Source organism: Ambystoma mexicanum, chromosome 1p (genome assembly GCF_040938575.1).
Source record: "Ambystoma mexicanum isolate Mex_15411 chromosome 1p, UKY_AmexF1_1, whole genome shotgun sequence".
NCBI lineage: Eukaryota > Metazoa > Chordata > Amphibia > Caudata > Ambystomatidae > Ambystoma > Ambystoma mexicanum.
In genome coordinates this window covers 999,404,696-999,428,838 of record NC_090921.1, presented here as the reverse complement: position 1 = coordinate 999,428,838, position 24,143 = coordinate 999,404,696, and the positions used below count along the sequence as shown (strand labels likewise).

General features: G+C 46.6%; 1 protein-coding gene across 1 annotated transcript in view; it reads right to left on the bottom strand.

Moving 5' to 3' along the window:
• Positions 1 to 24,143, bottom strand: part of HYDIN (HYDIN axonemal central pair apparatus protein) — a 3,273,799-nt gene that overhangs the window by 563,668 nt on the left and 2,685,988 nt on the right. The window contains exon 66 of the mRNA XM_069654775.1: positions 5,461 to 5,679. Coding sequence (XP_069510876.1) covers positions 5,461 to 5,679 — 219 coding nt within the window. The remainder of the gene's footprint in view (positions 1 to 5,460; positions 5,680 to 24,143) is intronic.

The window sequence follows — 24,143 nt, the reverse complement described above, 5'->3', positions numbered from 1 at the left end:
ACACCTGAACAAACCTCCCCTGGTGATGGAGGCAAAAGGAATTCAGGGCCCAGTGCACTACTCCCAATTCTAGGGCATTGATGTGTAACAATTGTTCATTCTGTGACCAAACGCCTCTGCTGTGATAGTAACCGGAGTGGGGCTCCCCACCCTTCAAAGGATGTACCAGTCGTGACTGTGATTTGATGAACTAGCGGTTAAAGAAGAGCACCCCGGGGTGAGGTTGGTGTGACCACCAACACAAGGCGTTGTGGAATGGTTGCGTGACGAACATTTTGTCGTCACATTCACCAGACATCATTTCCGTTTTTGGAACTCCTCAGTCTTTTATTGGCACCTTCGATTCGGCTGCCTCCAGTCCTCAATATTCTCTCCAGGGAGAAGTTCTATTCCAATACCCTGCCTCCCTCAATCTGATCGCCTTGCTCCTGCTTCCCTGGAATGTGAACATGTCCCCAAGCCTCAGCACATCAGAGATATTCGTGCCAAGGCTTGTGCACCTTCTGCAGTGTTTTGCCATGGAAAGTGCCATGCAAGTGGAAGCATTTCAAGACTTGGTATACTGCCAATAATGTAGATCCCTTCAGCTTTCAGATTCAAGACATCCTGCCATACCTATTGTTATTGGCCCATTGAGGTGTTGCACATTCGTCATTTATAGCTAACCTGCCTGCAATTTTAAGATTTGCTCGCACCTCCAACACGCCCTTGTTATACTTTTTAATGAATATCTGAAAGGGTTCTTCGTGATTTTCCAACGGACCGCTAGGAATTGGTGAAAAGGACTCATTGAAAACAGTCAGTGCTGTATTAGGGGATGCAGGAGGACATTATCACCATGAAGGACTACAGGCTGTGTAATGGCACCAACTTCTTCCATGAGAGCAGGAGGGTTTTAGCAAGAATGGACTGGACCCTGTCGGCCGACGGACTAGACATGGTGTTCAGTTCTGCTCCCAGAAACAGCATTTGCTGTGAAGGAGCCATGCAAAATTTGCTATAATTAATGAAGAATCATCCCAGCGAGAATAAACACCTCATTGTTGCCTTTGTGTTCAAGGCTTGAGAAAGGGACGGGGCCCGACCAACCAACCATGAAGATATGGGTGTACATGGACCCCCCGAATGATGGAGGTGAACTTCTGCAGGAGCTAGGCATTTGATGACAGCCTTGGTGATGTGTGGCTCAAGGAGGGGCCTTGAACTGATGGTTCAGTCCCACCACGGGAAATCTCAGGAATTTTCGGTGGCGGCAATGAATAGGGATGTGAAAGTTCACATCCTCCAAATTCAGTGATGGCAAGCAATCCCTTGTTGCAGATGACTGCAGATGTGTTGCAGTGTGGCCATCATGAAAGTCTGGGTTCAAATGAACTTGTTTAGGAGACAATGGTTCAATGTTGTTTTCCCTAGGGATGACATTTAGGGGTCGCCAGAGGTCGCAACTCTTTTTTTTGGTAATGCAAGCTCCTGGGCTGTGGCCAGCACCATGTGGCTCTTTACTTCTGGAGTGGCTGGCTTTCTTGATCAGGCCCCTTAAAAAAAATAAGAAAAATAAGAACAGGAGTGCCACAAGTTTAACACTTTCAGCACTGACCCTAAATAAGAAAGAATAGGAATCCCAAATAATGTGTCTTTCAGGAATTCTATACAATAATTGCTAGACTCATTAAAGGTTTATTTCAGGCACACTTCAGGGGTCGAGTCCCTGATTTAGTCTGCTCTTAAACGCTTCAACTCAGCCTTTCATCCTTCTGAGGTCGATAAATGAGTACCAACACAGGTTTGGTGATATAGGGTGTATATTTTTTCTATATAAAGCGCTTAAGCGTAAGTGCTATATAATAACACATCATTATCATTTGGCCATGGACGTCCTTGCATTCACAGCAATTTGGTAATATGGGCCTATAAACACTGATCTTAACTATACATATGGGGATCCATTCTTGAATGAAATGTACATCACATTATAGTGATATCGTAACCAGATTTTTTGTAGTGTACAATGCTATGTGATGCCACTTCCTGTTTTGTCAACGGGTGAAAGGTTGTGTTCCATCGCTTCCCGTGATATCACTTTGGGGTGGGGGTCAAATGACATCACTTCCTGTAATGTCATCAGGGGTCAAGGGTCATGTGATGTCACTTCCGCTACCCCTGGCATTTTGGTGAAATGACATCCCTGGTTTTCCCACCTCCGAATGTTTTCCTTATGAGGAAGTACCTTGAGTAAATGCCTTGACACCACTGGGCACGAAAGACGCGCGCTATTATTACTTTGGGAAGGAGGGCATGGACTTTGCGTCATAGCATTGAAAGATGTTTCTACTCCCGTGTGGAGGGAGGAACGTCAGGTGATTGTTGCAGGAATTCCAGTATGCGTCGATGTAAGGAGAGCATCCATTTGTCCATGGTGATGTTGTGCCACTGGTTGATGAAAAGGGTGAAACTCCCTCCCACCGAAGTATGGAAGTGGAAGGGCGGTCTGTGTCCTGGTCAGGCCCGTTTACTGGGTAGGACCCTTGACTGGGAGGAGCCACGGCATCGCAGGTTGCCCCTTTAGGGCTGAGACTTTTCTCTGAAATTATCTTTAGATGCATTAGTGCTGGCACAATACGATTGTGATTGATAGGATAGCCTGTAGTGTTGGAATGTCCTGGAAAAATCTGGATATTCCAGAATGAAAGGTTTGTCGTTGCTGTTGCAAGGTATCCAAAGAGCAGAAAATGTGCCAGTCTTGATGGCCTGGAGGATATCGTCTACCCTTTTTCAAATAGCTCCTCGCCATCCAAAGGCATGTCAACAATCTTCGCTTGAACATCCGGACGAACGTTAGTCGCCTTGAGCCATCTCTGGGCGGTGCAGAATTACGCCATTCCCCATTTGGTGGAAAACAGTGTCTGCAATATCAACCGCTACAGATATGGTGTGATCTGATGCAGTCTCTCCCTTCATGAAGAGTTTGAAGGCTTTGTCTTTGTCGTCCGACAAGAAGTCTCGGATGGGCCCCATCTTATACCACTACTCTAATTCATAACCGGAAAGGATAGGCAGGGAGTGTGCAGTCTTTATAGTGGTGGCTGCAGTCGACAATGCTCTTCCCAAAAGTGTCCAGTTGTTGAATTTTATTTTGTCCAGAGCTACAGCACACTAAGGAGAGGAACTGGCAGAGCATTTACTAGCTGCTGCCGAAATCACAGAATCTGGGCTTGGTTGGGTATGCAGGCATTTGGGGGCGCTGTCAGGTGCCCTTATTTCTGCACCTGTACTTGTTAGGAGGAGCCATAAACTGGTTCTTCATGGCCAAGAGACAATCCTCCCAGATGTCGGCCAGTACTGGAATGGATAAGACTTTTCTTTTTTAGCCTGCTCCCTGCACTTATGTAGGAAACCTTCTTTCCTTTGTTCAGTGGGAAGCAAGTCCAACATCTTGGTGGCTCTGGACATTATGGTATTACATGTCCCGATCTCATCAGGAAGGGAATCCCTAATAGGAGGATCATCCGGTTCACCATCCGTTGGAACCAGGTTGTCAAACCCATCCGTTGTGGTGGTGTGAGTGGGTAGCCCCATGCTGAGAAGCATTGTCCTCAGATTCCTTCCCGAGAGTGCTGTTGGACGAGGAGAAGCCATTGAAGTGATGCAGCTGCTGTGCCTAGGCAGAGCAGGAGGTAGATACTGGGAAGTAGGAATGGTCAGGATGACTGGTACGCTGGACTGCAATTCGGAAACCAGTGTCTGCAATGTGGACAAAATATCCATTGAGAGATAGTGGGTGGCTTGAAGCAGACATCTGCTATGGCATAGCGGATGCACGCATGGCAGGATTTGTCTAAATTGGAGGCATAAATGAGAGGACTTTCGCCCCATCGTCTGTAAAATCTCCTTCTGGGCCCTCAAAATCAGTATCCATGACTCATTCCGAAATGTCTTCCGGTTGTATGTGGGAAGGACTAGAATAGCAGGAGGGACATAAGGTGCCATTGTGAACAATGGTTGCCTCTGTCGAGTAGGAGAATTAGGTTTAGGGGACAGCATGTGGTCGAGTGTTAGTACTCGCAGACAGGCCCTCCCAAGGGAAGCCTCCTGGTGTGATCTCCACCTCTTACAAGAGGAAGTATGTTTTTGGGGTCTACTGTGGCAGAGTGAAGCATGAGTTCTAACAGAAGCCCAACCAGAGGCAACCGTCCCCTCATCCAGCCAAGCCATTAACATTCTGTGTGGGACCTTGAGCATTCTATTTGAAAACAAGTGCCAGATTGAACCCAAATTAATGATGTGCTCTGGATACAGGCAATATAGGGATTCTTCATGCTTCCAGTTACTAGTCTTTCAACTGGCAGGTGGAACATGCCTTGAAAAGGATTTTCTTAGCCTTTAAATCTGTCATGGTGGGGTAGGGAATCACTCTTCACAGTCCTCAACCCTGTGGGTGCAGGGCAGATGAGCCTTGTAGGGAAGCACCAAACATGCAGGATAATTCAAAACACCCGGAAAAGAGAATTTGAAGCATCGGCTTTCAAGTAATGTCAAAGAATTAGAAAATCGTTGAGTGTGTTCAGAAAAAACATCAAATAAGTTAGAGAACTATTCGAGGATTCCCAACAGTTGAATGTGCAGTAAAGAATCTGAAGATGCGTCCAGAGGTAGAGCCAAGGGTGACACTGCCTATTGGCTAATGGGTAAGATGATCCAAAACGATTAAGCAAACTGCTGTTTTCCAAATTCGAATGAAAACTGTTTAAATGTTACCAAGGATTCCCAGCCTGACAACAGGGAATATATAAACAGCATGTGAATTGATTAAAGAACCATTGCTGGTGAATAGATGCATTTAGAAGAAAATTGCTTTAATAACAGGATTCCAAAACACAGCAGCGCACATTTTCCAAAGCAACGAATATAACACCGCTTAAATTGGCAGAAAGAAAACAGTAGTGCTGAGATTAAGGAGGCGTCAAAGGTTTGATGAAGAACAGACTTATCTAATAGTGACAGAATTTCTTTGGGTGAGATGTTCACAGGAAAGGGCCTGACATGTACTAAATAAAATCAGACAGACAGAGGTGGGGAAGGGGTTCTCTGCTTCCACAAAAGACATGTCTGGCAAGAGCTGCCCTTTCGTTGACACTTCTATAGCCGTTATATAATAAAAATCAATAAATATCAAATCCCTCAAGGTTTTGGGGAATTGTTGGAGCTACTGGAAACAGATGAGCCATGTCATGTGCCCAACTTGGAACTATTTCATAGAAAGCACTGCATGGCATGCATAGGTGCGCCTGGCCCAACCACCTTCTTGGAAACTTGAATGTATTGCTCTGTTTTTGTTTCTTCATAAACAGCGAACAGAACCTTTTATATGCATTTGAATAACAAAGATTTGACATCATTGTACAAGTAAAGCCATCCAAAATCTGCATACTCTTCTACTACCCACCACGCTGCATAGCCTACCTTTTTCTTAGTTGGAAGCTGAGTTGTTGAGCTCCTCGCTGCATCCACCCATTTAACTGTTCGCAATCGATCATCCCAATCAGGAACCTGGTCAGCAGGGACAGGGAAGGAGATTCTGGCCAGTCTGCACTTGGTTGGATTTTTAAAGAGAGTGATGGGCACATCAGACTTCAGGGTCACTGTGATGTCTTTCGCACACCCTACGTGCAGGTGGCCTACCTAGAAAGCATCAATGGAAACTTTATTTTTAAGATGTGCAGGATAACACGTCCAAAGCAAGTAACCACTTTACCACTCTGTCTTGCATCCTGTATTCCAGGGTGGCACTCTGTTGAGCTTTCCACATGCATTTCAATATAATTTATGGTAAATGCCTTAGACTGGTGGCCTGGTTTCTTCAGAGTCTTACAGGGCGCCAGGCCCTCCCCTGCCGAGTCTACCTCTGCACTTATTCCCATGTCCCTGCCCCTCCCAACCCTTATCCTTCCATTTGCCACAACAGGCCCTCCCGCTTACACTTAGCAGATCAGATTGCACCCTTGTAGCCCTCCAGCCCCTTTACTTTGCACTTAGTAAAGTAGAGCCCCCCCCCCTTCCTACCCTTCTCTCGCCTGGCCCTGTCCACCTGGCCTCCCTGGCACTGTCCATCTCATGGGCCCTTCTACCCAGCTCCTGCACTTACCCCACCTCCTCCCCCCATGCACCTCTCGCTACTGCAGTTGCACAATCTGAATGTCGCATGGCCTATTAGGATCGCTGCTTTCCTCCTTCCTATCCCCGCCCCTTATGCCTTGCTGCACCTCAAAACACTTGCATATAGGCACATTACAAATTAACAATAAACAAACAAATATGGTTAATACAATGTAGGATTTATAAGCGGCCCCATATGTTATCTGTGTTCAAATCCATGTATCATCTTACTTATATACAGTGGTCAAGAGTGATTGGAAGCAGTGATCCTCTACTTTCTTTTAGGTTTTACAGTTCCTATACTTTTATTTTAATAAGAAACCATTATGGAAAGGCTTAGTTTTCAAATAAAAGTGTAGGAAGAAGTTGAACCTTGCACGTCAGTGCAATGCACTGAACATTCCCTTAAACAGCAGGCATGTTTGGGGGCTTAGGGGTTTGGATTGCACATGGGATGGGTTTTGTGGGGAACTAAGGCAAGCCAGCAGGGAACACAACTTTTTTCCATACACTTCGACCGCTGATCATATGGCCAAATATATATGCATTTTATATTCAATTCAAATTGAATAAGCTATAATTTAAAAGGAAAAGCGATGTGTGTTTTGGGGCTGGAAAACATGTCAATTGCATTAAAAACAAGACTACATTACAAGCAGTGCATTGATATTGATATTTTATTTGTCTCACACTCGTACACAAGTGTTTCAGATTATCAAAAAGAGTTTAAACTCAGCAGATTTCACACATGAACAGTTTCCTCCTGCTCTTGGAGGTCTGGGAAATGCAGGGGAGAAATTATCACATGCTCGCACAGGATGTGTTCTTGAGCTGTCAATCCGCACACCTTAGACGGATGGAGCTCTATAATTGTCACTGCACAAAACTGCCAGAGGAGGCTCTTCAGAGATCACGCCTGGGCAATCACAAAGAATTACCTTTAAAGCCAGCAAACCACATAAGCTCCACTGCATGTGCCCTAGACCCAGCTTTTTGAGATCTCACACAGAATTAGTAATAGATTAGCCAAAATATAGATCTCACTGAACGATTCATAAACGTTGAAACCTAAAGGCCTACAACCTGGCAATTATTACAGCAAGCTTTCCATCTACCTCAAAGCATGCCATTCTCACAGACCTATGTGAGCGTGCAGAAGTACAAGCCTGACACAGTGGTACATTGTTTGAGGTACAGACTTTTATTAAAGGAAAATTGGGTTGGGGAAAACCCCTACCTTTCCCTAAATCTACGAGATGATTCCCTGCCTCGGACAAAAAAAAAAAATGAAAAACCGTCAGGATGTCAAAAGAAAAAGGTTTCCACCGCTGTGTCCAAACCTATTTCTGACCCTTACTCTGAAACTAAATATGCTGTGTAAGGGGCTTTCAGCAGGCTTCACTGTTCTGCTGGTATCAATAAAAGGTCTCAACAGAGGTGCTCAAAGAAAGTTCTATAAAGCAACAATCAGGAGACTATCTAATTTCTCCTGTTGGCAACCAAGATCCCAAATATCAGTGGGAATGACTTCCTTCCCCAGGTCAAAAAGGTATTTTCAAGGTGTCCCGAGCTAGGCTTCCCTGGCTCTGGGTGAGTTTCAATGTTCCACGGCCAATATTAGTTCTTTCAATGTCCAAAAACAAATGTTTCAATCAGCCAGGGGGGATTACTCCCTTCCCCTAGCTTAACCACCTTTTTTAATGATAGTCCTTAACCAAGTGGATGACTCCCTCGTCTTGGTTGTTTCCACAATTTACATGTAACAGCAGGGAATGGCTCCCTTTCCCTGGCATAATTAATTTCCTTCCAGACCCAGAGGATGACTCCCACCTCTTGGTAGGTCTGCACAGTCACAATCCAGCTGCTCACACCGCTTTCCCCGGTTTGGTTCACTCTCCTGCCAAGGAGGGGGTATTTGAGAAGATGCATTTTTTTAAATTTTTATTAAGATATATGGTTTATACAAAACCTTTATCTGTCCAAGACAGTCACTCCTTAAAAAAAGAAAACCAAGTGTGGCATAGAAGAGGAAACGGGAGAAGAAGAGAAGAAGAGTAGCATATTTAGATCCAAGGGTGTAGTGATAAACAATATGATAAAGCTTTCCAAAACATTGGATTTAAGTTTCCGCTGTTAACTCCGTACTATTTTGCTCATGCTCCCAAAGTCACGATTTTACTCACTAGAAAGACCCTTTTCAAGAAATGTGACAAGACAGATTCATCTCAAATTGCCCCGTGCAAATGGTTCTCCACCAGTCCTCAATGGTGTACAACTCTTTTGCCATTATAGTTGCACTCAAGTGATTCGTTCTTTGGCGTGTGAGGCCTGTACAGTTTAGAACTATAAGTTTCATGGTTTCTGTTGTACATTCTCTTTGCAAAACCTGCAAGTAAGGTCTACCGGAGAAGCAAATATTTTAAGGGATTCCTGCGTAGACAGGATGTTCAGGCAGAATTTCAAGAAAACATTTTGCTGTTGTAGGCTTGGATATTTTATTAGATACTTCGGAGGATCGTTGTATGCTCTTGGTTTGATCGTTACATTTTGATGCCGCTTGTGTTGACGTCTTGCTTGCTCTGCTGGAACCAGTCCTCCTGCCATAGCTTTCGCTTTTCTAGGACCGGATTGGTGATCAAGGTCTGCTCCGTAATGCCTATATGGGCCATAATTTCCTTGCACTTTTTTTTCCAACCAGATAATGGAAAGTCTCCAGTCACGTTATGGTGTTTTAGTAAGAGGTACGGATCTGGGGTTTCAGGCATGACACATTTCCCATCTAATGCCAAAGTTTTCCATACTACTGTTGCATGGATGTAGATTAGGACCAGTTTGTGTCTTATAGCTGCAAGCGAGGTTCTCCTTGGTATCTTTAAGACCCATCTCCAAAATAAACCCTCTAGTGTTGACCAAATTCTCCATGGAAGTGACAACTGTGCCTCCGCCCCATATGTCAATATTAGTACGATTTGCATTTTGTAGAATTCCAAGACTAGACGAATTGTGAACTATACATACTTTTTGTTGATTGTCATGGCCTGAGCTGCGGGAGGTTTTGCTTGTGTCCTCAATTCAAGTTGTCTAGGCTTGTCTTCAATACTTGAGCTTATAGAGACTCCCAGGTAGAGCATCATGTTCACTAGAGGGAGCTCGATCTGGTTCAGAGTCAATTTGAAAGGGTTCCTGTGTCTTCTCCTTATTTGTCTCAAGATCATAATGTTGGATTTTCGCTTGTTGATTAGTAGTCTGTTTTTAAGGACATACTCCTGAAGGCTGGCCAGTCTTCTCTCTGTAATCTGATCGGTGTCCGGTCCATCAGCACCAGATCGTCGGCATAGCGCGACCATGCCAAGCGGCATCCATTGACTCTTGGGGGGGGGGGGGGGAGAATGCCCGAGCATTGTTTAGAGTTTACTGTATGCCTGAGAGGAAGAGATGAAATATTGTTTGAGCTAGAGGGCATCCTTGCTTTAGCCCTAACAATGTGAACATTTCTCTTGATAGCAGGCCCTCCGAGTTCAATCTTATCTGAATTTTGGTGTTCACATAGAGTGCTTTAGTTGCCCCAAATAGATGCAGAGGGCAGTTCCAGTTTTCCAATGTTCCCCGTCGAATGTGCCTCTCAACGCTGCCAGATGCTTTTTTTTAGGTCAATAAAGGCCAGGTATTTTTTGGTCTAAATTTTAATTGCCTTCAGTTTTAGGATATTGATCAAGAATAAATTTAGATCTGTTCCTATTCCCTTGGTGAAACCTGATTGTCTGTGGTCCCGTCTTTTCGGCTTTATTGCCAGTGATTGAAGATGTTACATTATCATGGCTGCAAAGAGTTTACCTAGAACGTCCAGCAAGGCAATTGGTTGATAGTTGTTTGGATCCCTTCAATTTTCTTTCTTGTAAATTGGCACTACACTGGCTTTTTCCCAAGTGTCTGGTACCTCTCCCCTCCTCAGAACATCCTCAAATAGTCTTGAAATTAACGGCATCCAGGCTGCGAGATCAGATTGAATGCATCTGTAGGTCAAACCATCTGGCACAGAAACAGTAGCTCCATTCCCTCTTTTTATTAAATCTTCCAAGTCCGTCTCATCAAAGTGAATGGTCCAATTTCCAACTATTTCTGGTGTGAGATCGTATTCAGTTGTTTCCCTTGACCCAAATAGGTTCTGATAGAAAAACACCCAGTTTTCTTCTGTCACTGCGTTTGTCAGAACCACATCCTGTGATGTTGATGTTTTGTTTATTAGTTGCCATATGCCTCCAATGCTCCTTGTCGCCATAGCTCTGAGCATACATTCTACATCGGTCTGGTTTAGTCGGGCTCTATATTTGAGAAGAGGTATTCATATTCTCTCCCACTGGGCTACAGTCTAGTATCCTCCTTTCTGATCCCAGGCTTCCCTGGTTTGTATGCGGGTCCCAGACCCTGATGCTTTGGCATTCCAGGGCTCCCTGGCTCTTGAAAGGTTCCACAACCCTATGAACTTGGCTCATTTTGTTTCTCTTCCCGAACCTGCCCGGTTCTTATGTGGGTCCCAGACCTCTTGGCTTTCTCATCCCAGGCCTTCCCGAATCCTACATGGGTCCCAGACCCCTTGGCTTTTATACTTCCCGGGCCTTCTCAGTTCTTATTTGGGTCCAACCCCACTTGGCTTTCTTTTTCCGGGCCTTCCCATCCTTATGTGGGTCCCAGAACCCTTGGCTTTCATTTCCTGGGCCTTTCCGGTTCTTATGTGGGTCCAAACCCCTTGGCTTCTTTGACCCATATTGTTCCGCTTTTCAACTGGGTCCCAGACCCTTCTGTGCTGGCTTCCGGGGATCTCCCCAACACCCTTTGTACCTCGGAGGTTCTGGTGGGGCCTCCGGTAGTAGTACATGACTCTCTGGCAACGCAGTCTTCTTCGCCTCAGTGTGGTTGCTGTTTGGGTGCTGCAGTCTCTATGGTGGTTCAGCATTTTGTGGGATAGACCGTTGGACCTTTCGAGCGGCCCCACGATCAGGTGAGTAACATTCACCTCACTGTGTCCATTGCCGTTGCTGCTCTGTCGGTCTGCATGCGCCTCTCACTGTTCCCATTTGGCAGCTCCCAGTCTCTCCTCTATATGATGGAGCTGCTTCCTGCTCGTAGCTCCTCCGAGGAAGGACTGACGACTGCTTCAGTCCTTCGTCTACCTTTATAGTTGTTCCTGAATCAAAGGGTGCATAATGTCTAGTCCGCTCATTCAATTTCTTCAAGTTCTCATTCTTCATTGCTTTGCGCTTTCTATTTGTTGCAGTACTTTCACGTCTGTACTCCTTCCTGTTGTTTAGGATGGTCTTAGTCTCAGTACTTTCTAGGGAAATGCGTGTTTATTTCCTTATAGGACCTACACCTTTCCTTGTCCCAGCATTCTCCAAGATGGTAGGGTAACAATAATATTTGGATATGTCAGGGTAGGGGTTGATGTTAGGGCTGTCGGAAGGTGGGCTAAGTTCAGGTGGGTTGCTGGACACCACATTCTGCTCTGATAGTCATCCGTAGTGCCATAGGGGATATCCCTCCCCACAAGATCCTCCTGCTCAGTATTGGCTATCAGCCTCACTTTCCTGGCCTCATGGGAGGCTATTTCCCCTCTTCTTTCAGGTTCCACTCAGGGACATTCACAGGATAGTGGCTAAGGATGCCTACCTTGACTTGTACCCACACCTTGTGATGTATTACTACTGCGAAAGTGTATTTTATTTATTTATTTTGTTGATTGCATCTGATTACACGCCCAAACCCTTGGGTATCACGGCGTACATATATCTTAGTCAAACATATTGGTTACAGGATTCAAAGTGATCATTAGCAGTTACAAGCAATTCAGTTACAAGCAGTTTCAGCCAACACAGGAATATTGACAGGCATTAGGCAAGCGGGCAGGCTATGTAGTGTAGGTGCTGCTAATATTTATTGTACAACCAGGTTTTTAGTTGTTTCTTGAACTTGGGAAAGGAGGTTTCATTACTGAGGAGGGTGGGGAGCGAGTTCCAGATGCGCGGGGCTTTACCCAGGGATTTGCATACTTGAAATGGGCTACCCATGTAAGGGGTGCATGGTTGGTGGCTGGAGTGAATTTTCGCCCAGTGAGATAATATTTCAGGGTTTATATTGGTTTGAGAAACACTCACTCTATGGGAGTACAATTTTTTTTCTCAGTTTTCTACTAATGACTATGATTGGCTGTTCGATCCTAATGCGGGCGTGTGAGAGAACTGCCCCTGAAATCCAGTCTGAAGGCACCCGTTTGTAAAATAAAAGGATAGTGTGATGGATCCTGAAATGTTATCACTTCTCACCGAGGGGGGGACCCTTCTATGAGACCAGGGAGGTGAGGCCGCTACCCGGGGTGGTATTTGTGGGAGGATCTCATGGGGAGGCATTGCCCCTATGAGGACAGGGAAGAACATCTTGGGAGAACCCTCCACCCACACCCTATACACCTTCCTATCTCATGAACCTCACCTCCACATCTCATACTCGTGTGTGTCTGTATTGTGACAAGCTTACCATCCACTGAGGCGAGAAAGAGCAGGGACTAGTAAGAATGCCTCCCTTGACAAGTACTGGGACGAGGAGGAGGTGCAGAACAATGAGGAACCATGGTGAGAACCAAAATAAACATTCTAGTGGTTTTTCCCCATTTGTCAAAAAAAAGGAAAAAAGGACTGACAAAGAGGTCAAGCCATCCCTGGAGAAGCCGCAAGTGTGTAGGCAGCTAAGCATGGAAGACAGAAGAGGCGAGTGACCGGGACTCTGGCGAGGAGGTGGAGACATTCTTGATTTGTATTTGTATTTATTTGGTTTTATATAGCGCCTTACAGCAAAGCGCTGGGCATAAGAACAAAAACGGTACAATAAAATGAAATTTGCATTTAAAACACAGCATATATCTGGGATTGCAGTAGCCTTCATTAACCAGTTGAGAGGAGGTAGGATCGCAGAGAGACCCGAAAGGATAAATAAACAGTGACGGAACAAAGAGAAAATGGGAGAGAATTCCAGTGAAAGGATGCCAAAAGAGAGAAAGAGCGAAAAAAAACATTGAGCACAGGGGGGGACGAGGAACTATAAGACGACGATGAGAAGCAGAACGAAGTGGGCGAGAGGGAGAGTAGAATGAAATAAAAGAAAATAGATAAGGAGGTGCAAGGCCATAGAGAGATTTAAAAACTAGACAAAGAACATTTTATTTTAAACGATGATGGAAAGAGCCATCCTAGATCAGTCAAAGAAGATGAGACAGAATCACGAAGAGCAAGCAAACAGAGAACACGAATAGAAGCATTAAATACCAATTCCAGCAGAGCTAGACAGATAAAGGAAGTCGAAAGAGTGCAGAAGAACAGTAGAAAAGCAGCAAGAAGATTAGAGCAGACACCAATAGTTGAGTGGCCTTAAAAGTCATGAAAGGACGGGCTTTTCGAATATTGTAGAAATGAAATCGACAGGAACGGGCAGATAAGGAAATATGGTGACTGAAAGAAAGATCTGAATCAAGATAGAGACCCAAATTACGGGCTACGGAAGAAATAGGTAACTGCGAAGGAGGAAATGATATGAATGGAGAGGACGGAGAGGGGGAAATAGTAGTGGGAGGGAAGAAAATAACCTCAGTTTTTGCAGCATTGAATACCAAAAAGTGGTCTGACACCCAAGACTGAATGACAAGGAGACAGCCGCTAAGTTTATGGAGGATGCCATCAGTAAAGTGTGGAAAGGAAAGAAAGAGCTGCGTGTCATCGACGTAGAAGTGGTGCGAGAAACCAAAGGAGAAAATAACACCAGTCAGCGAGGAGATATAAAGTGAAAAAATGAAAGGACCAAGAACCGAACCTTGAATACCATAGATAAGTGAACACGTTTTAGAAGAAACCCCCCGCTCAGGAGACTAAAAAAGTCTTCTGGGACAGATATGACTCAAACCAGGCTAAAGCAGTGCCAGAAAAGCCAAAAGAGCAAAGAGCAGATAGTAGGAGTGTGTGATCAACAGTGTCGAAAGCTGCAGAAAGATCCAAGAGAAGAAGAAGAGAAGACTGCTTAGCGTGACGTGCAGAATGAAGAAACTCCAAGACGGAGAGAAGAGCAGTCTCTGTGGAATAACCAGGGCGCAACCCAGATGGAAAACAAAGCAGGATAGAATTACGAGAAACTAAGGTGGAAACCTGAGAGTAAACAACGCGTTTGAGAATTTTAGAAAGCTAAGATAGGAGTGAAATAGGATGAAAATTAGAGGCAGAGGATACATCAGCAGAAGGTTTTGATCGTTCCGACGTGGAGACTGAACTGGAAGTGGGAGAAACAGAAGCCCTGGCACATGAGGAAGTCAGTATGTACAGTGGAGTGGAGATGCGCAGACGGTGAGGGAGTCAAGGCTGTGGAGCCACTGCAGTATGCCGACGAGAGAAAGAAGGCGCAGGATGCACGAAAACAGGAGAATCAGAGCCTGAGACCAACCAGAACACACCGGCAGAAAACCTAAAAGGTACCAGTTGGTGGGGCTATAGCAGAGTTGTGGGTGACTAAGGAACAGATAAAGACCCCACACCCTCATTACAGGGGTAAGAAGGGAAACCTTGTAGGTAAAGAAGCCATTGAGAACACAAAGCAGAGAAATACCACAATACACATACAGGACCCGCACCCACAAAAGAAGAGAGATACAAGTCATCTTCCTCGTGGCAGTACTTGGCAGGGGAGTGAACCAAGTCTGTCCAAGTCTAGAGACAGGGAAGTCTGGCACCCTCAAAGTGAGAGAATGAAAGTGTTGAACTGCAAAAAAGAGTGGAAAGAAAGGTCTGGGGAAGGGAGTAATTCCCCATGGTTTTGTTGACCTGTGAAGCCAAAGTTAAAGGGAGTCATTCTCCTGGTTACCAAGACCAGGGGAAGGGGGTAATTCTCCCTGGTTATGTAAAACGGTAAAATCAAGATACTAGAAGAAGGGAGTCATTCTTCTGGACCAAGAAGGTCTACTTTATCTTTAGTTTAGTTTAGTTTAAAGTGTAGGAGGACAGATATAGGGTTTTTGACACAAGATGGTGGACTATTGATTTAAATGGAAAACCCTAACCCTTAGAGTTTTAGTTGAGGTAGGGAAACCGCTCATAGAAATGGGGAAAGATAGGTTTTTTCAAGATGGGTCTCAGTCCTCCGTCTTTCTTTGGAATGAGAAAGTAAGGGGAGTACCAGCCCTTGTTCCTCTCCGCTACAGGTACCGGTTCTATGGCACCTTTCTCTAGCAGGTCCAAAATTTCCTGCAAGAGGAGCGGATCTGGAGCTTTCTGAGAGCTGATCCCCGGTGGATGACTCTGAGGTATACGTAGGAAAGGCAGGCAGTAACCTTGGGCAACTGTTTCCAATGCCCAAGCATCTGACGTGATAGCCTGCCATACCGCCAGATGTTGAGTCAACCTGCCTCCTACAGGTGTCCTGTGAGGGAAGTCCTCTCTAAACTGTCATCCGCCTTTTTCCCGAACAAAGAAGAGCCATCGAATGGCATGTTCAAGAGCCTGGCTTGCACATCTGGGGCAAAACCAGACTTTCTCAACCAAGCGAATCTCCTGGTTGATGTACTTGCCGCCATTGCTCTGAAGATACTGTCAGCCGAATCAATGCCCGTCTGGAGGGATTCGCACATAGCGTCTTTACCGTCCTGTATAATATTCAGGAACGCATCCCTTTCTTCTCCCTCCGGGATGCAGTCAGCCGCTGTAGAAGCACACTCCCAAAGTGTATGGCTGAACCTAGCAAGGGTTCAAGTAGCATTAACAGATTTTAACGCCATGCTACATGCTGAAAAGACTTTCTTTGCCATAGCATCATATTTTTTATCGTCCCTGTCCTGTGGGACGGTAGGATAAGCCGTCTTGACATCGGTAGAGGATGCTGCCTGTACCACCAGACTTTCTGGGGATGGGTGTTTAGACAAAAACTCCGGGTCTGTAGAAGATAACCTGTACTTTGTAGACAGTTTTTTATTTACTGCTGGTACGACATCTGGGGTTTCCCAGTTTGTCATGATCTTCCTCTGAAGAGCTTTATGAAAAGGCACCACAGGATCCTCCTGTGGGCCTTTGTCAAGAATATCCGTGAGGTCATCTTGTTGGAAAGATTGTGAAGGTGCAGACCATCCCATGAACTCTGTGATCCTGGCCATTAAGGCTCTATAGGGGGTTTCAGCATGCTCCCCCGGGTCTGGCCTAGCAAACTCCACCTCAGGGGAAGTGTCTAACCCACTTGCCTCATGTAAGGAATCATGAAGATCCTTTAACCTGCGTTCTTCAGAGGAAAATTCCTCTCTAATTGGGGTTACAGGTCCCTGCAACTCAAATGTGTCTTCCTGTTCAGACAATTCACCCTCTTCCAAAATTCAGGACATAGTTCTCAATTGTTCTGAACTCATAAAGGGAGTAAATCCCATTTCCAAGGCAGAGGGTGCCGAACTTGTCATTATCGGCCTCGAAAACGTCGATGTCGTCGACGCCGACGTCGAAGGCTTCGAACGTGGCGTCGAAAACAAAGGCGGAGGCCTCGAAGACCTTGACAGAATTGGAATTCTACTCGACAATCTCGAAGCCATCGACGTCGAGGACCTGGGGATAGTCACTGGGTGTGTCGTAACCGTGACTTTTCTTGGCGTCGACGCCGGTGTCGAAGCTGGCGTCGAGTCGACAGACCCGTGTGTCGAAGGTCCCTTCGACAACGGCGTCGAAGACACCGACCTCGGCGTCGACGGAACCCTCGTCGACGGCGTCGACGGAACCTTCGAGGAAGGTTTGGAGGTCATAGTCCTACTCGAGGGTTCGAGACGCGCTCGAGAGGTTTCCTTCGCCGGGTACTGCGACTCGCGGCGTTTTTGACCTTCGGTTCTTTCGACCAGAGCATCGCTCTCGGCAGCCTTCGAGGGGGTCAAGGCCACTTTCTCGAAGACGCTCATCATATTTTTGCGGAATTCCTCCCATTCAGCCCGGGAACTATGTTTCGTGGGGCAAGGGATTCTTTTTGGCGAAATAGAGGAAGAGGAAGACGGAGAAGGGGATCTTCGACGTCTCCTCTTCGAGTGCTTCGATCTCGAGTGATGGGACCCACTCCGAGACCTGGAGCGCGAATGGTGACGAGGAGACGAGTGTCTCGACTTCGTCGACGAAGAAGCTTTAAAAGTCTTACCTTTCTCCAGCTTCCCCCTACGCTCCTTCAGGGCCTTAGCTGTCATGGACATACAGTCCTCGCATTCCGAACAATGGTGTTCAGCTCCCAAACACCACAGACAAACTCTGTGAGGGTCAGTCAACGACATCTTTTTCCCACAATCTCGGCATTTTTTGAAGCCGGATCGAGGAGTTGTCGGTTCCGACGAGTAAGCCATCGAGTACGGATCGAATGACTCGAGGTAAATAGGATTAATCTGACTAAGAACTGAGCAACGGGTATTCCGAGGCACTGAGTAAGCGCGGAAAAACAGACGCTGCGCGCGGCCTTTATAGGCAGGATGACGTCGACGTCGATACGGCGGCTGTCGAGGGACATCGACTCGGAGGACGTCGACGCGCAGCGCCCTCTAGAGAGAAAACATTTTCCGAGGCCAGCAGAGCTGGAAGGAGATATCTAAGATGAGGAATACGTCGGAGGACACAATCCCTTCGAAGTGATGTTTGGAAGAACCATCAGAACAAGACTTCCACATCTCGCATCAGAGGAAGAAAGATACAAGGGCGACCCAGAAATGCGAAGGAAAGATGCTCTCATGAAAGAAGACATGAAAAGGACCACTTACACAAGAAGGTGGGCAAAGGAAAGTGATCTTGCACCCGGGGACATTGTCGTAGTCAAGCAACCATAAGGTCGCAAGAACATGGCCGTATTTAATGAGGAACCCCTCAAAATCGTCAAGACAAAAGGTTCACTCGTCACCGCTGAAAGTGACCTCAAATCCACAACGAGAAACTCGTCCCATTTCAGGCGATTGCCTGGGATCATACCTGTAGCAGAAACCCTCTCACCTGATGCAAGCCACATTTGGGACACACCCTATGAAGGGGACAGAGAAGATTCCGACAACGAGATGTCACTCTGGACGTCTCCCAATCAATCAGAAAGAACCGACCTACGTCCTCAGAGAAATCGGAAGAAGCCCCAAAAGCTCATTGAGGAAATTAATTGAAGATAGGACTTCATGTTTAGTACAGGGGGGTGTGGTGTTGTCACCGCCTCATGCCATGTGGGCAGGGCGACGGGAATTGGAGGAGCAAGCAGAGGAAAGGAACGTCAGTTCCAGTTAAGTTGTATAACAATAAAGTTGTGTTGCACCCCAGCTCCGGTGTCTGTCTCTTCTTCTCTTCTTGTGAAGAGCGGTGTGCAGTCCGGAGCGTGAGGCGGTCCACATAGGGCAGAACACTGAGGATTCCCAGCCTGACAATGGGGAATATTCACAAGCATGTGAATCCATGCCAGACCCCATGTTAGAGAATAAGGTCTATCCTGTCGTCCCTCAACATGCCTCGAATCTTCTCCATATGCACACTTACAGAGATCTCATACATAGTCTGCGTACAGCCACTAGCACCTCAAGCACCTCTTCTGAGCGGCCCCAGTCATCATATTCCATCCTCCCAAGAGCCATACGTGTAGGTTGAGGGATTCTAGGTTTGGGTGAAGTACCCGACTTTCCGACTGGGATAAGAGGTCAAGAGGTAGGCAGATGGTCAAGTGCAGGAGTTTGGAGTACCTTTTTATCCTTGCCCAATCCACAGTGATCACGATCATGGTGGTTTGAAACTTTCTCAACCTCTGCAGAACCCACAGGATGACAAGTACCGGAGGAAAGGGATAGTGGAGGTCAAAGACCCACTCCACCATGAATATGTCCCATAGTGCAGCTTTCGCTGGAAATTCCCTCTGGCAAAACTGTCTGCACTTCGCGTTGGACCTTGTGGCATACAGTCCTGTCGGGCTACCCCACTGATGGAAGATCTCCTTGAGATCTTCCTGGCACACTTCCCACTCGTGTGAGACTGTGCTGTGCCTGGTCAGAGCCTCCACCAATCCGTTCTCCATTCCTGACAGATAGACAGCTAAAGCAGAGATCTGGTTTTCCAGCAAACAGAACCATAGAGTGCCTCCTTGCATAGGCGTAGAAACTGAACACCCACCTGTTTGCTGAGGTAGTGCATGGCCACTGTGTTGTCTGTCAGAACAAGGACATGCTTCCCCTTGAGGGAGAGCGCAAAGGCCCTCAGAGATAACCTGATCGTCTGCAAATCCAGCATGTTGATATTCCGCCGGCATTCCATTGGTGACCAAAGGCTGCTCATCTACAGATCACCACAGCGAGCGCTTCAACTCTTCAATGACACATCTGTGACCACCTGCGCCTGTGGCCACAGAGGGCAAATGGGATCCCCTGTCCTCATGTTCTCTCTGCTGGACAACCAAGATAGGTTGTTGGCCACTGACTCTGACACCTTCATGGCATCGAAGTACTGGGACCTGTGATCCCTCAACAGCCATTGCAGGGACGGCATACGCAGTCTGGCCTCTGGCACCAGAAAAATTCAGGAAGCCATGAGTCCTAAGAGACGGAGGAAGGAAGCCACTGGGAGACTGTCATGGCTTCCTTCCTCCGTCAATACCTTCCCTGGGGACTTTCCTCAGATCAGCCAGTCGTCCAGGTATGGGATTACGTGAACACCGGATCTCCTGAGGTGTGCCGCCACCACTGCCATCAGCTTGGGGAATACCCTGGGCATGGAGGTTAACCCAAAAGGGAGCACCTTCAATTGATAATGTGTCCCAGGTAACGAATCTCAGGAAACGCCTGCGCTTCTGATGGATCGGCACAGGGAAATAAGCGTCCTGAAGATCCTGCAACACCAACCAGTCCTGAAGTTGCAGAGCCTGTAGAATTTCTTTCAACGTTACCATCTTGAATTTGTCTTTCCTAAGGAACCTGTTCAAGGCCCTGAGGTCCAGGATGGGACAGAGTTCTTCTCCTTCCTTGGGTACCAAAAAGTAGCAAGAGTACCAGCCATGTTCTCTCTGCTCAGATGGCACCTCTTCTACTGCACCCTTCAATAACAGGGCTCTCAGTTCTTCCTGGAGCTCTGGTTCCAGTTGTTGCTGAGGGGCATGGGGGGAGGGGCGGTCTACCGGACGGTTTGCTTAAAAATGTTACACAGTACCCCCATTCGACAAACGGCAAAGCCCAGGCGTTCAAGATTATCTCATTCCACCAAAGCAAGTGTTCGCAAATTCTCCCACCAACCGAGGAAATATGTGGGTAGACCTCAAAGTGGCTTAGTGGGTGCTGCCGGAGCAGCTGCTGCTGGCCCCTAGAGACCCCTCTGCCCCATCCAGGATGTGAGAATAGCCTCTGACCTTGCCTGGCTTAAGGGAGATGTGTCCTCCTTCCAAATGGCTGTAGCCTCTTCCTTTAGAGATGAAGCCAAAGGATTGCTTCACAGGTTGCTGCACAGCTAGGCCGAGCGATTTTACAGCTAACTTTGAATCTTTACATTGTTCTAGGGACTCATAGGCTTTCGGGCCGAACAGGTACTCACCGTCACAAGCGATGTCCAATAGCTTACCCTGGACATTCCCTGAGTAGTGAAGGTAGGCTGTCCTTCTCAACACAGTATATGACTGCATTGCCCAGCCCACGCAATCTGCAGTATCCAGGCCCAACTTCAGTGCTTGGCAAGCCATCTCTTTGCTGTCCTCAATTATCCGCAGAAACCCATATTTCACCTCAAAAGCTGGCATGTGCTCTGCTGCTTCCACTATAAGCCACCACAACCTGTGTTAGTACTTCAAGAATGCACATGACGCGTTCACTGCCTTCAGGGCCATGCTGCCTCAGGTGAAAATCTTTATCTAGGGCATCCGTTTTTTTAGATTCCCAATCCGTCTGCAAATTAGAGGAAGAGGTGGTTGGTCCAAAGTGCCCCATAGGGGCTTGCACCTCTAGGCCTTCTGGCATTGAGTTGTAAGATTAGAAAGGCATATCCCCATTGTTAGCTTGTATTTTCTGATAAACTCCAAATCCACAGCTGGAGCGGACCAAGGCCTCAGCCACAGAGTAGAAATTGGGTCTGCAATGGCAGGATTAGAGGGTAATGCACTCTCAGTTTGTGGGTCTTTGTCAAGAATGTCTGTAAGGTCATGGGCCGACAAGGGCGCCCAGACCCAAGGCCTCAACCACCCTCTCAACAGTCCATCAGTACTGAGCATCAGGGTGTCTATAAGAAGCGGCTTGCAGCATGTCAAGGTCAGGATATGTGTCCAGACCACTTGCGTCATGAGCAAGGGCAACCAAATATGCCTAATAGCCATCACCCCCAGACCCTTCACCCATGGGTTCAAAGCCAAAAGGCACCTGGTCCCTCTTGTCATCGAAAAGGGACTGAATTGCGTCAACAAATATTGAGCAAGAATCAGGTTCAAAAACGATCAGCTGTCGGCACCGATGACGTAGTTTCACCAGGCTTAATGGTGCCAGCAACTCAGGGCTGTTCAGCACTACGGCCGGTTTCCCGGTAGTCATGGTGGAGCACTAGAGTGTCAGACCACACTTGACAACTGTGGCGCCAAAACCTCCTGGTGCAACTAGAGCCGTGGGAGCCTGCCACGCCGAGACTGCAGTCATGCCAACTGAGGCTGTCTTAAACATTTGGAGCGTTTGCTCCTTGAAAGCATCCCACTCTGCCTTCAACGCACCCGGAATAGGGCAAGTCTTACCACGCTCTTCCAATGAATCGGAGTCATGCCTGCAGAGGTGGCGTTGCGTCTCCTTATGGGAAGGTGAGGACGATGAATAGCTTCAAATATGCAACAGTTTCTTTTCCTTTTTCTGATGCCTGTCCTCTTTTTTTGGGTGTGGGGTCCTTGGTCTCTAGCCCAGACAACCAGGCCGTCGAACGAGCTGAGGAGTTCGACAGGGCCACCCAAGTGCTAATTTAGCCAATCGCTCCCTCAATTACTTGGGATTCATTTGTTTATAAGAGCCACAATCCTCGACATCATGATCTTTATCGAGGAGCAACACGCAGATGCCATGCGGGTCGGTGATCAACATCTTGGAGGGGCACTCTTGGCAATGCTTAAACCCAGACACCTTAGGAGCGGACATATCAATGAAAGTCGATTGAATTTGACAGGCTTCGGCAGTGGTCGAAGTGTATGAAAAGAAGTATTGTAACTATGTTCCCTGTTGGCCTGACCCTGCTCTCCACAAACCCCATTGCCACAACCCCTCCCACACACAACACGCCCCCCCCAAACACTTGCACCTGCTGTTTAAGGGAACGTTCAGTGCAGTGCACTGAAAGGGAAGGTTTCAACTTCTTCCTACACTTTTATTGCAAAACCATTCCGGAACAGTTTCTTTTCAAAATAAAAGTATAGGAGCTGTACAAGGTAATTAAAAAAAGTATAGGAGCACCGGTCCCGACTGCTCCTGCTCACTTCGACCACTGGGCTTCGTCAAATAAAATGTTCTCATACGAGAAGCATTCTGAATAGTAGCGTGCTGATCACGTGGAAGAAAGGAACTGAGGTACAAGGGCAGAGTGACATTGTATATATGGTGGCCGACGTCACGTTCGGAACCGACGAGTGTCACGGTTGAGAAAAGAGGGATTGATGGTAGAGTCGATTCATACTCCGAATCTTGTCGAAAAGGTTTCCACGCAGCTGACACTGGAATGGATATCTATCTGATGAGGAATCTGTGGGAGAATGCAATCCTTTGAGCAATCCATTGAAGTTCTTTTCTCTAACGGGTGGAGAATGCAACTTAAATTTTGGCTCATTTCCTTTATGACACTATTTGAGTTTTTTCTTGGGTTGCAGCTTTCTGGCATTGCTTTTTCTTCAGTATGAGACTGTTCCATGCAGTGACCCTAGAGGACATTAAAGTGTAGGGAATTACCTATTTGAGGCAATGATTTTGCGGCTCTTTGCTTTCTTTCACCTGAAATGAACTTATGTACAAGGTGTGAGGAAGGAGACAAGGGAGGTTGTTGGTCGGCATTTTCTCCCAGTTGACTAGGACAACACAACTTGCGATGGTCAAACAGCCTTGTTTCCTGACTGAATCTTCCTTAGTACAGATGACAATTTGCTCCATCTCCTACTTTAATAACCTACTCTAATAATGCTTTTTTGGGTTCAAGGACTACCTCTTTTAGCAGTCAAATCGCCTACCCATTTCAAATCGCCTACCCATTTTCTCCCTGAGATGGCCTGCATATGGGATTTTCTTTGGCTGGTGTGTCAGATTTCTCCCCTTTCACAGCCACCGGGAGATGCACAGTCTCCATCGGAAGCAGTTCAGGTAAGAGGTGGGGCTCCTTAAAGTGATTAGGGTCAGGTTGTAACCAGAAGTCAGAGTCTTTATTGATTATTAGTGCTTTCATTGTCTGATGCTTTAGCTTTGTTGTGTCAGATCAGCAAAGGGACTGGGCAGCAAGGCTTTCCTAGGAGCAGAGGGTTATTTGAGGTGTGTGACTCTGCAGTGCAGGATGGTCACAATCAGTTATCACCAATTCCCAAGTTCCCTCTCATAGTTAGAATTCCAGTTTCTGCAGTTACCCACTCACTCTCGTGTAAGACAATGTCTGGCTGTTGGACTATGGATTTAAACTGGGATTGCCAGTTGAGATAGCTTGGAGTACACCAAGCTTAACCACACTAGAATAAAGAAAATAAAAAAGAGTGTCACAAACCAGTGGAGTCCACGCAGCAACATTTGTGAGAAAACCTGCACAGTGGTACTGGATGCTTTGAGATACGCTAATGCCAAGGGACTTAGGGTCTCTAAGAAGTTCATATTCTGTTCTCTAAAGAGGCCTCAGATGAGTACTCATCAATCACAAGATAGGGTAAAACCAGGATAGAGAAAATCAGAAATGGTCAAGTCCAGTGGAGTAACTTTGCTGAAAATGTTGAGAGGGGGGGGGGGCATGACATCTGAA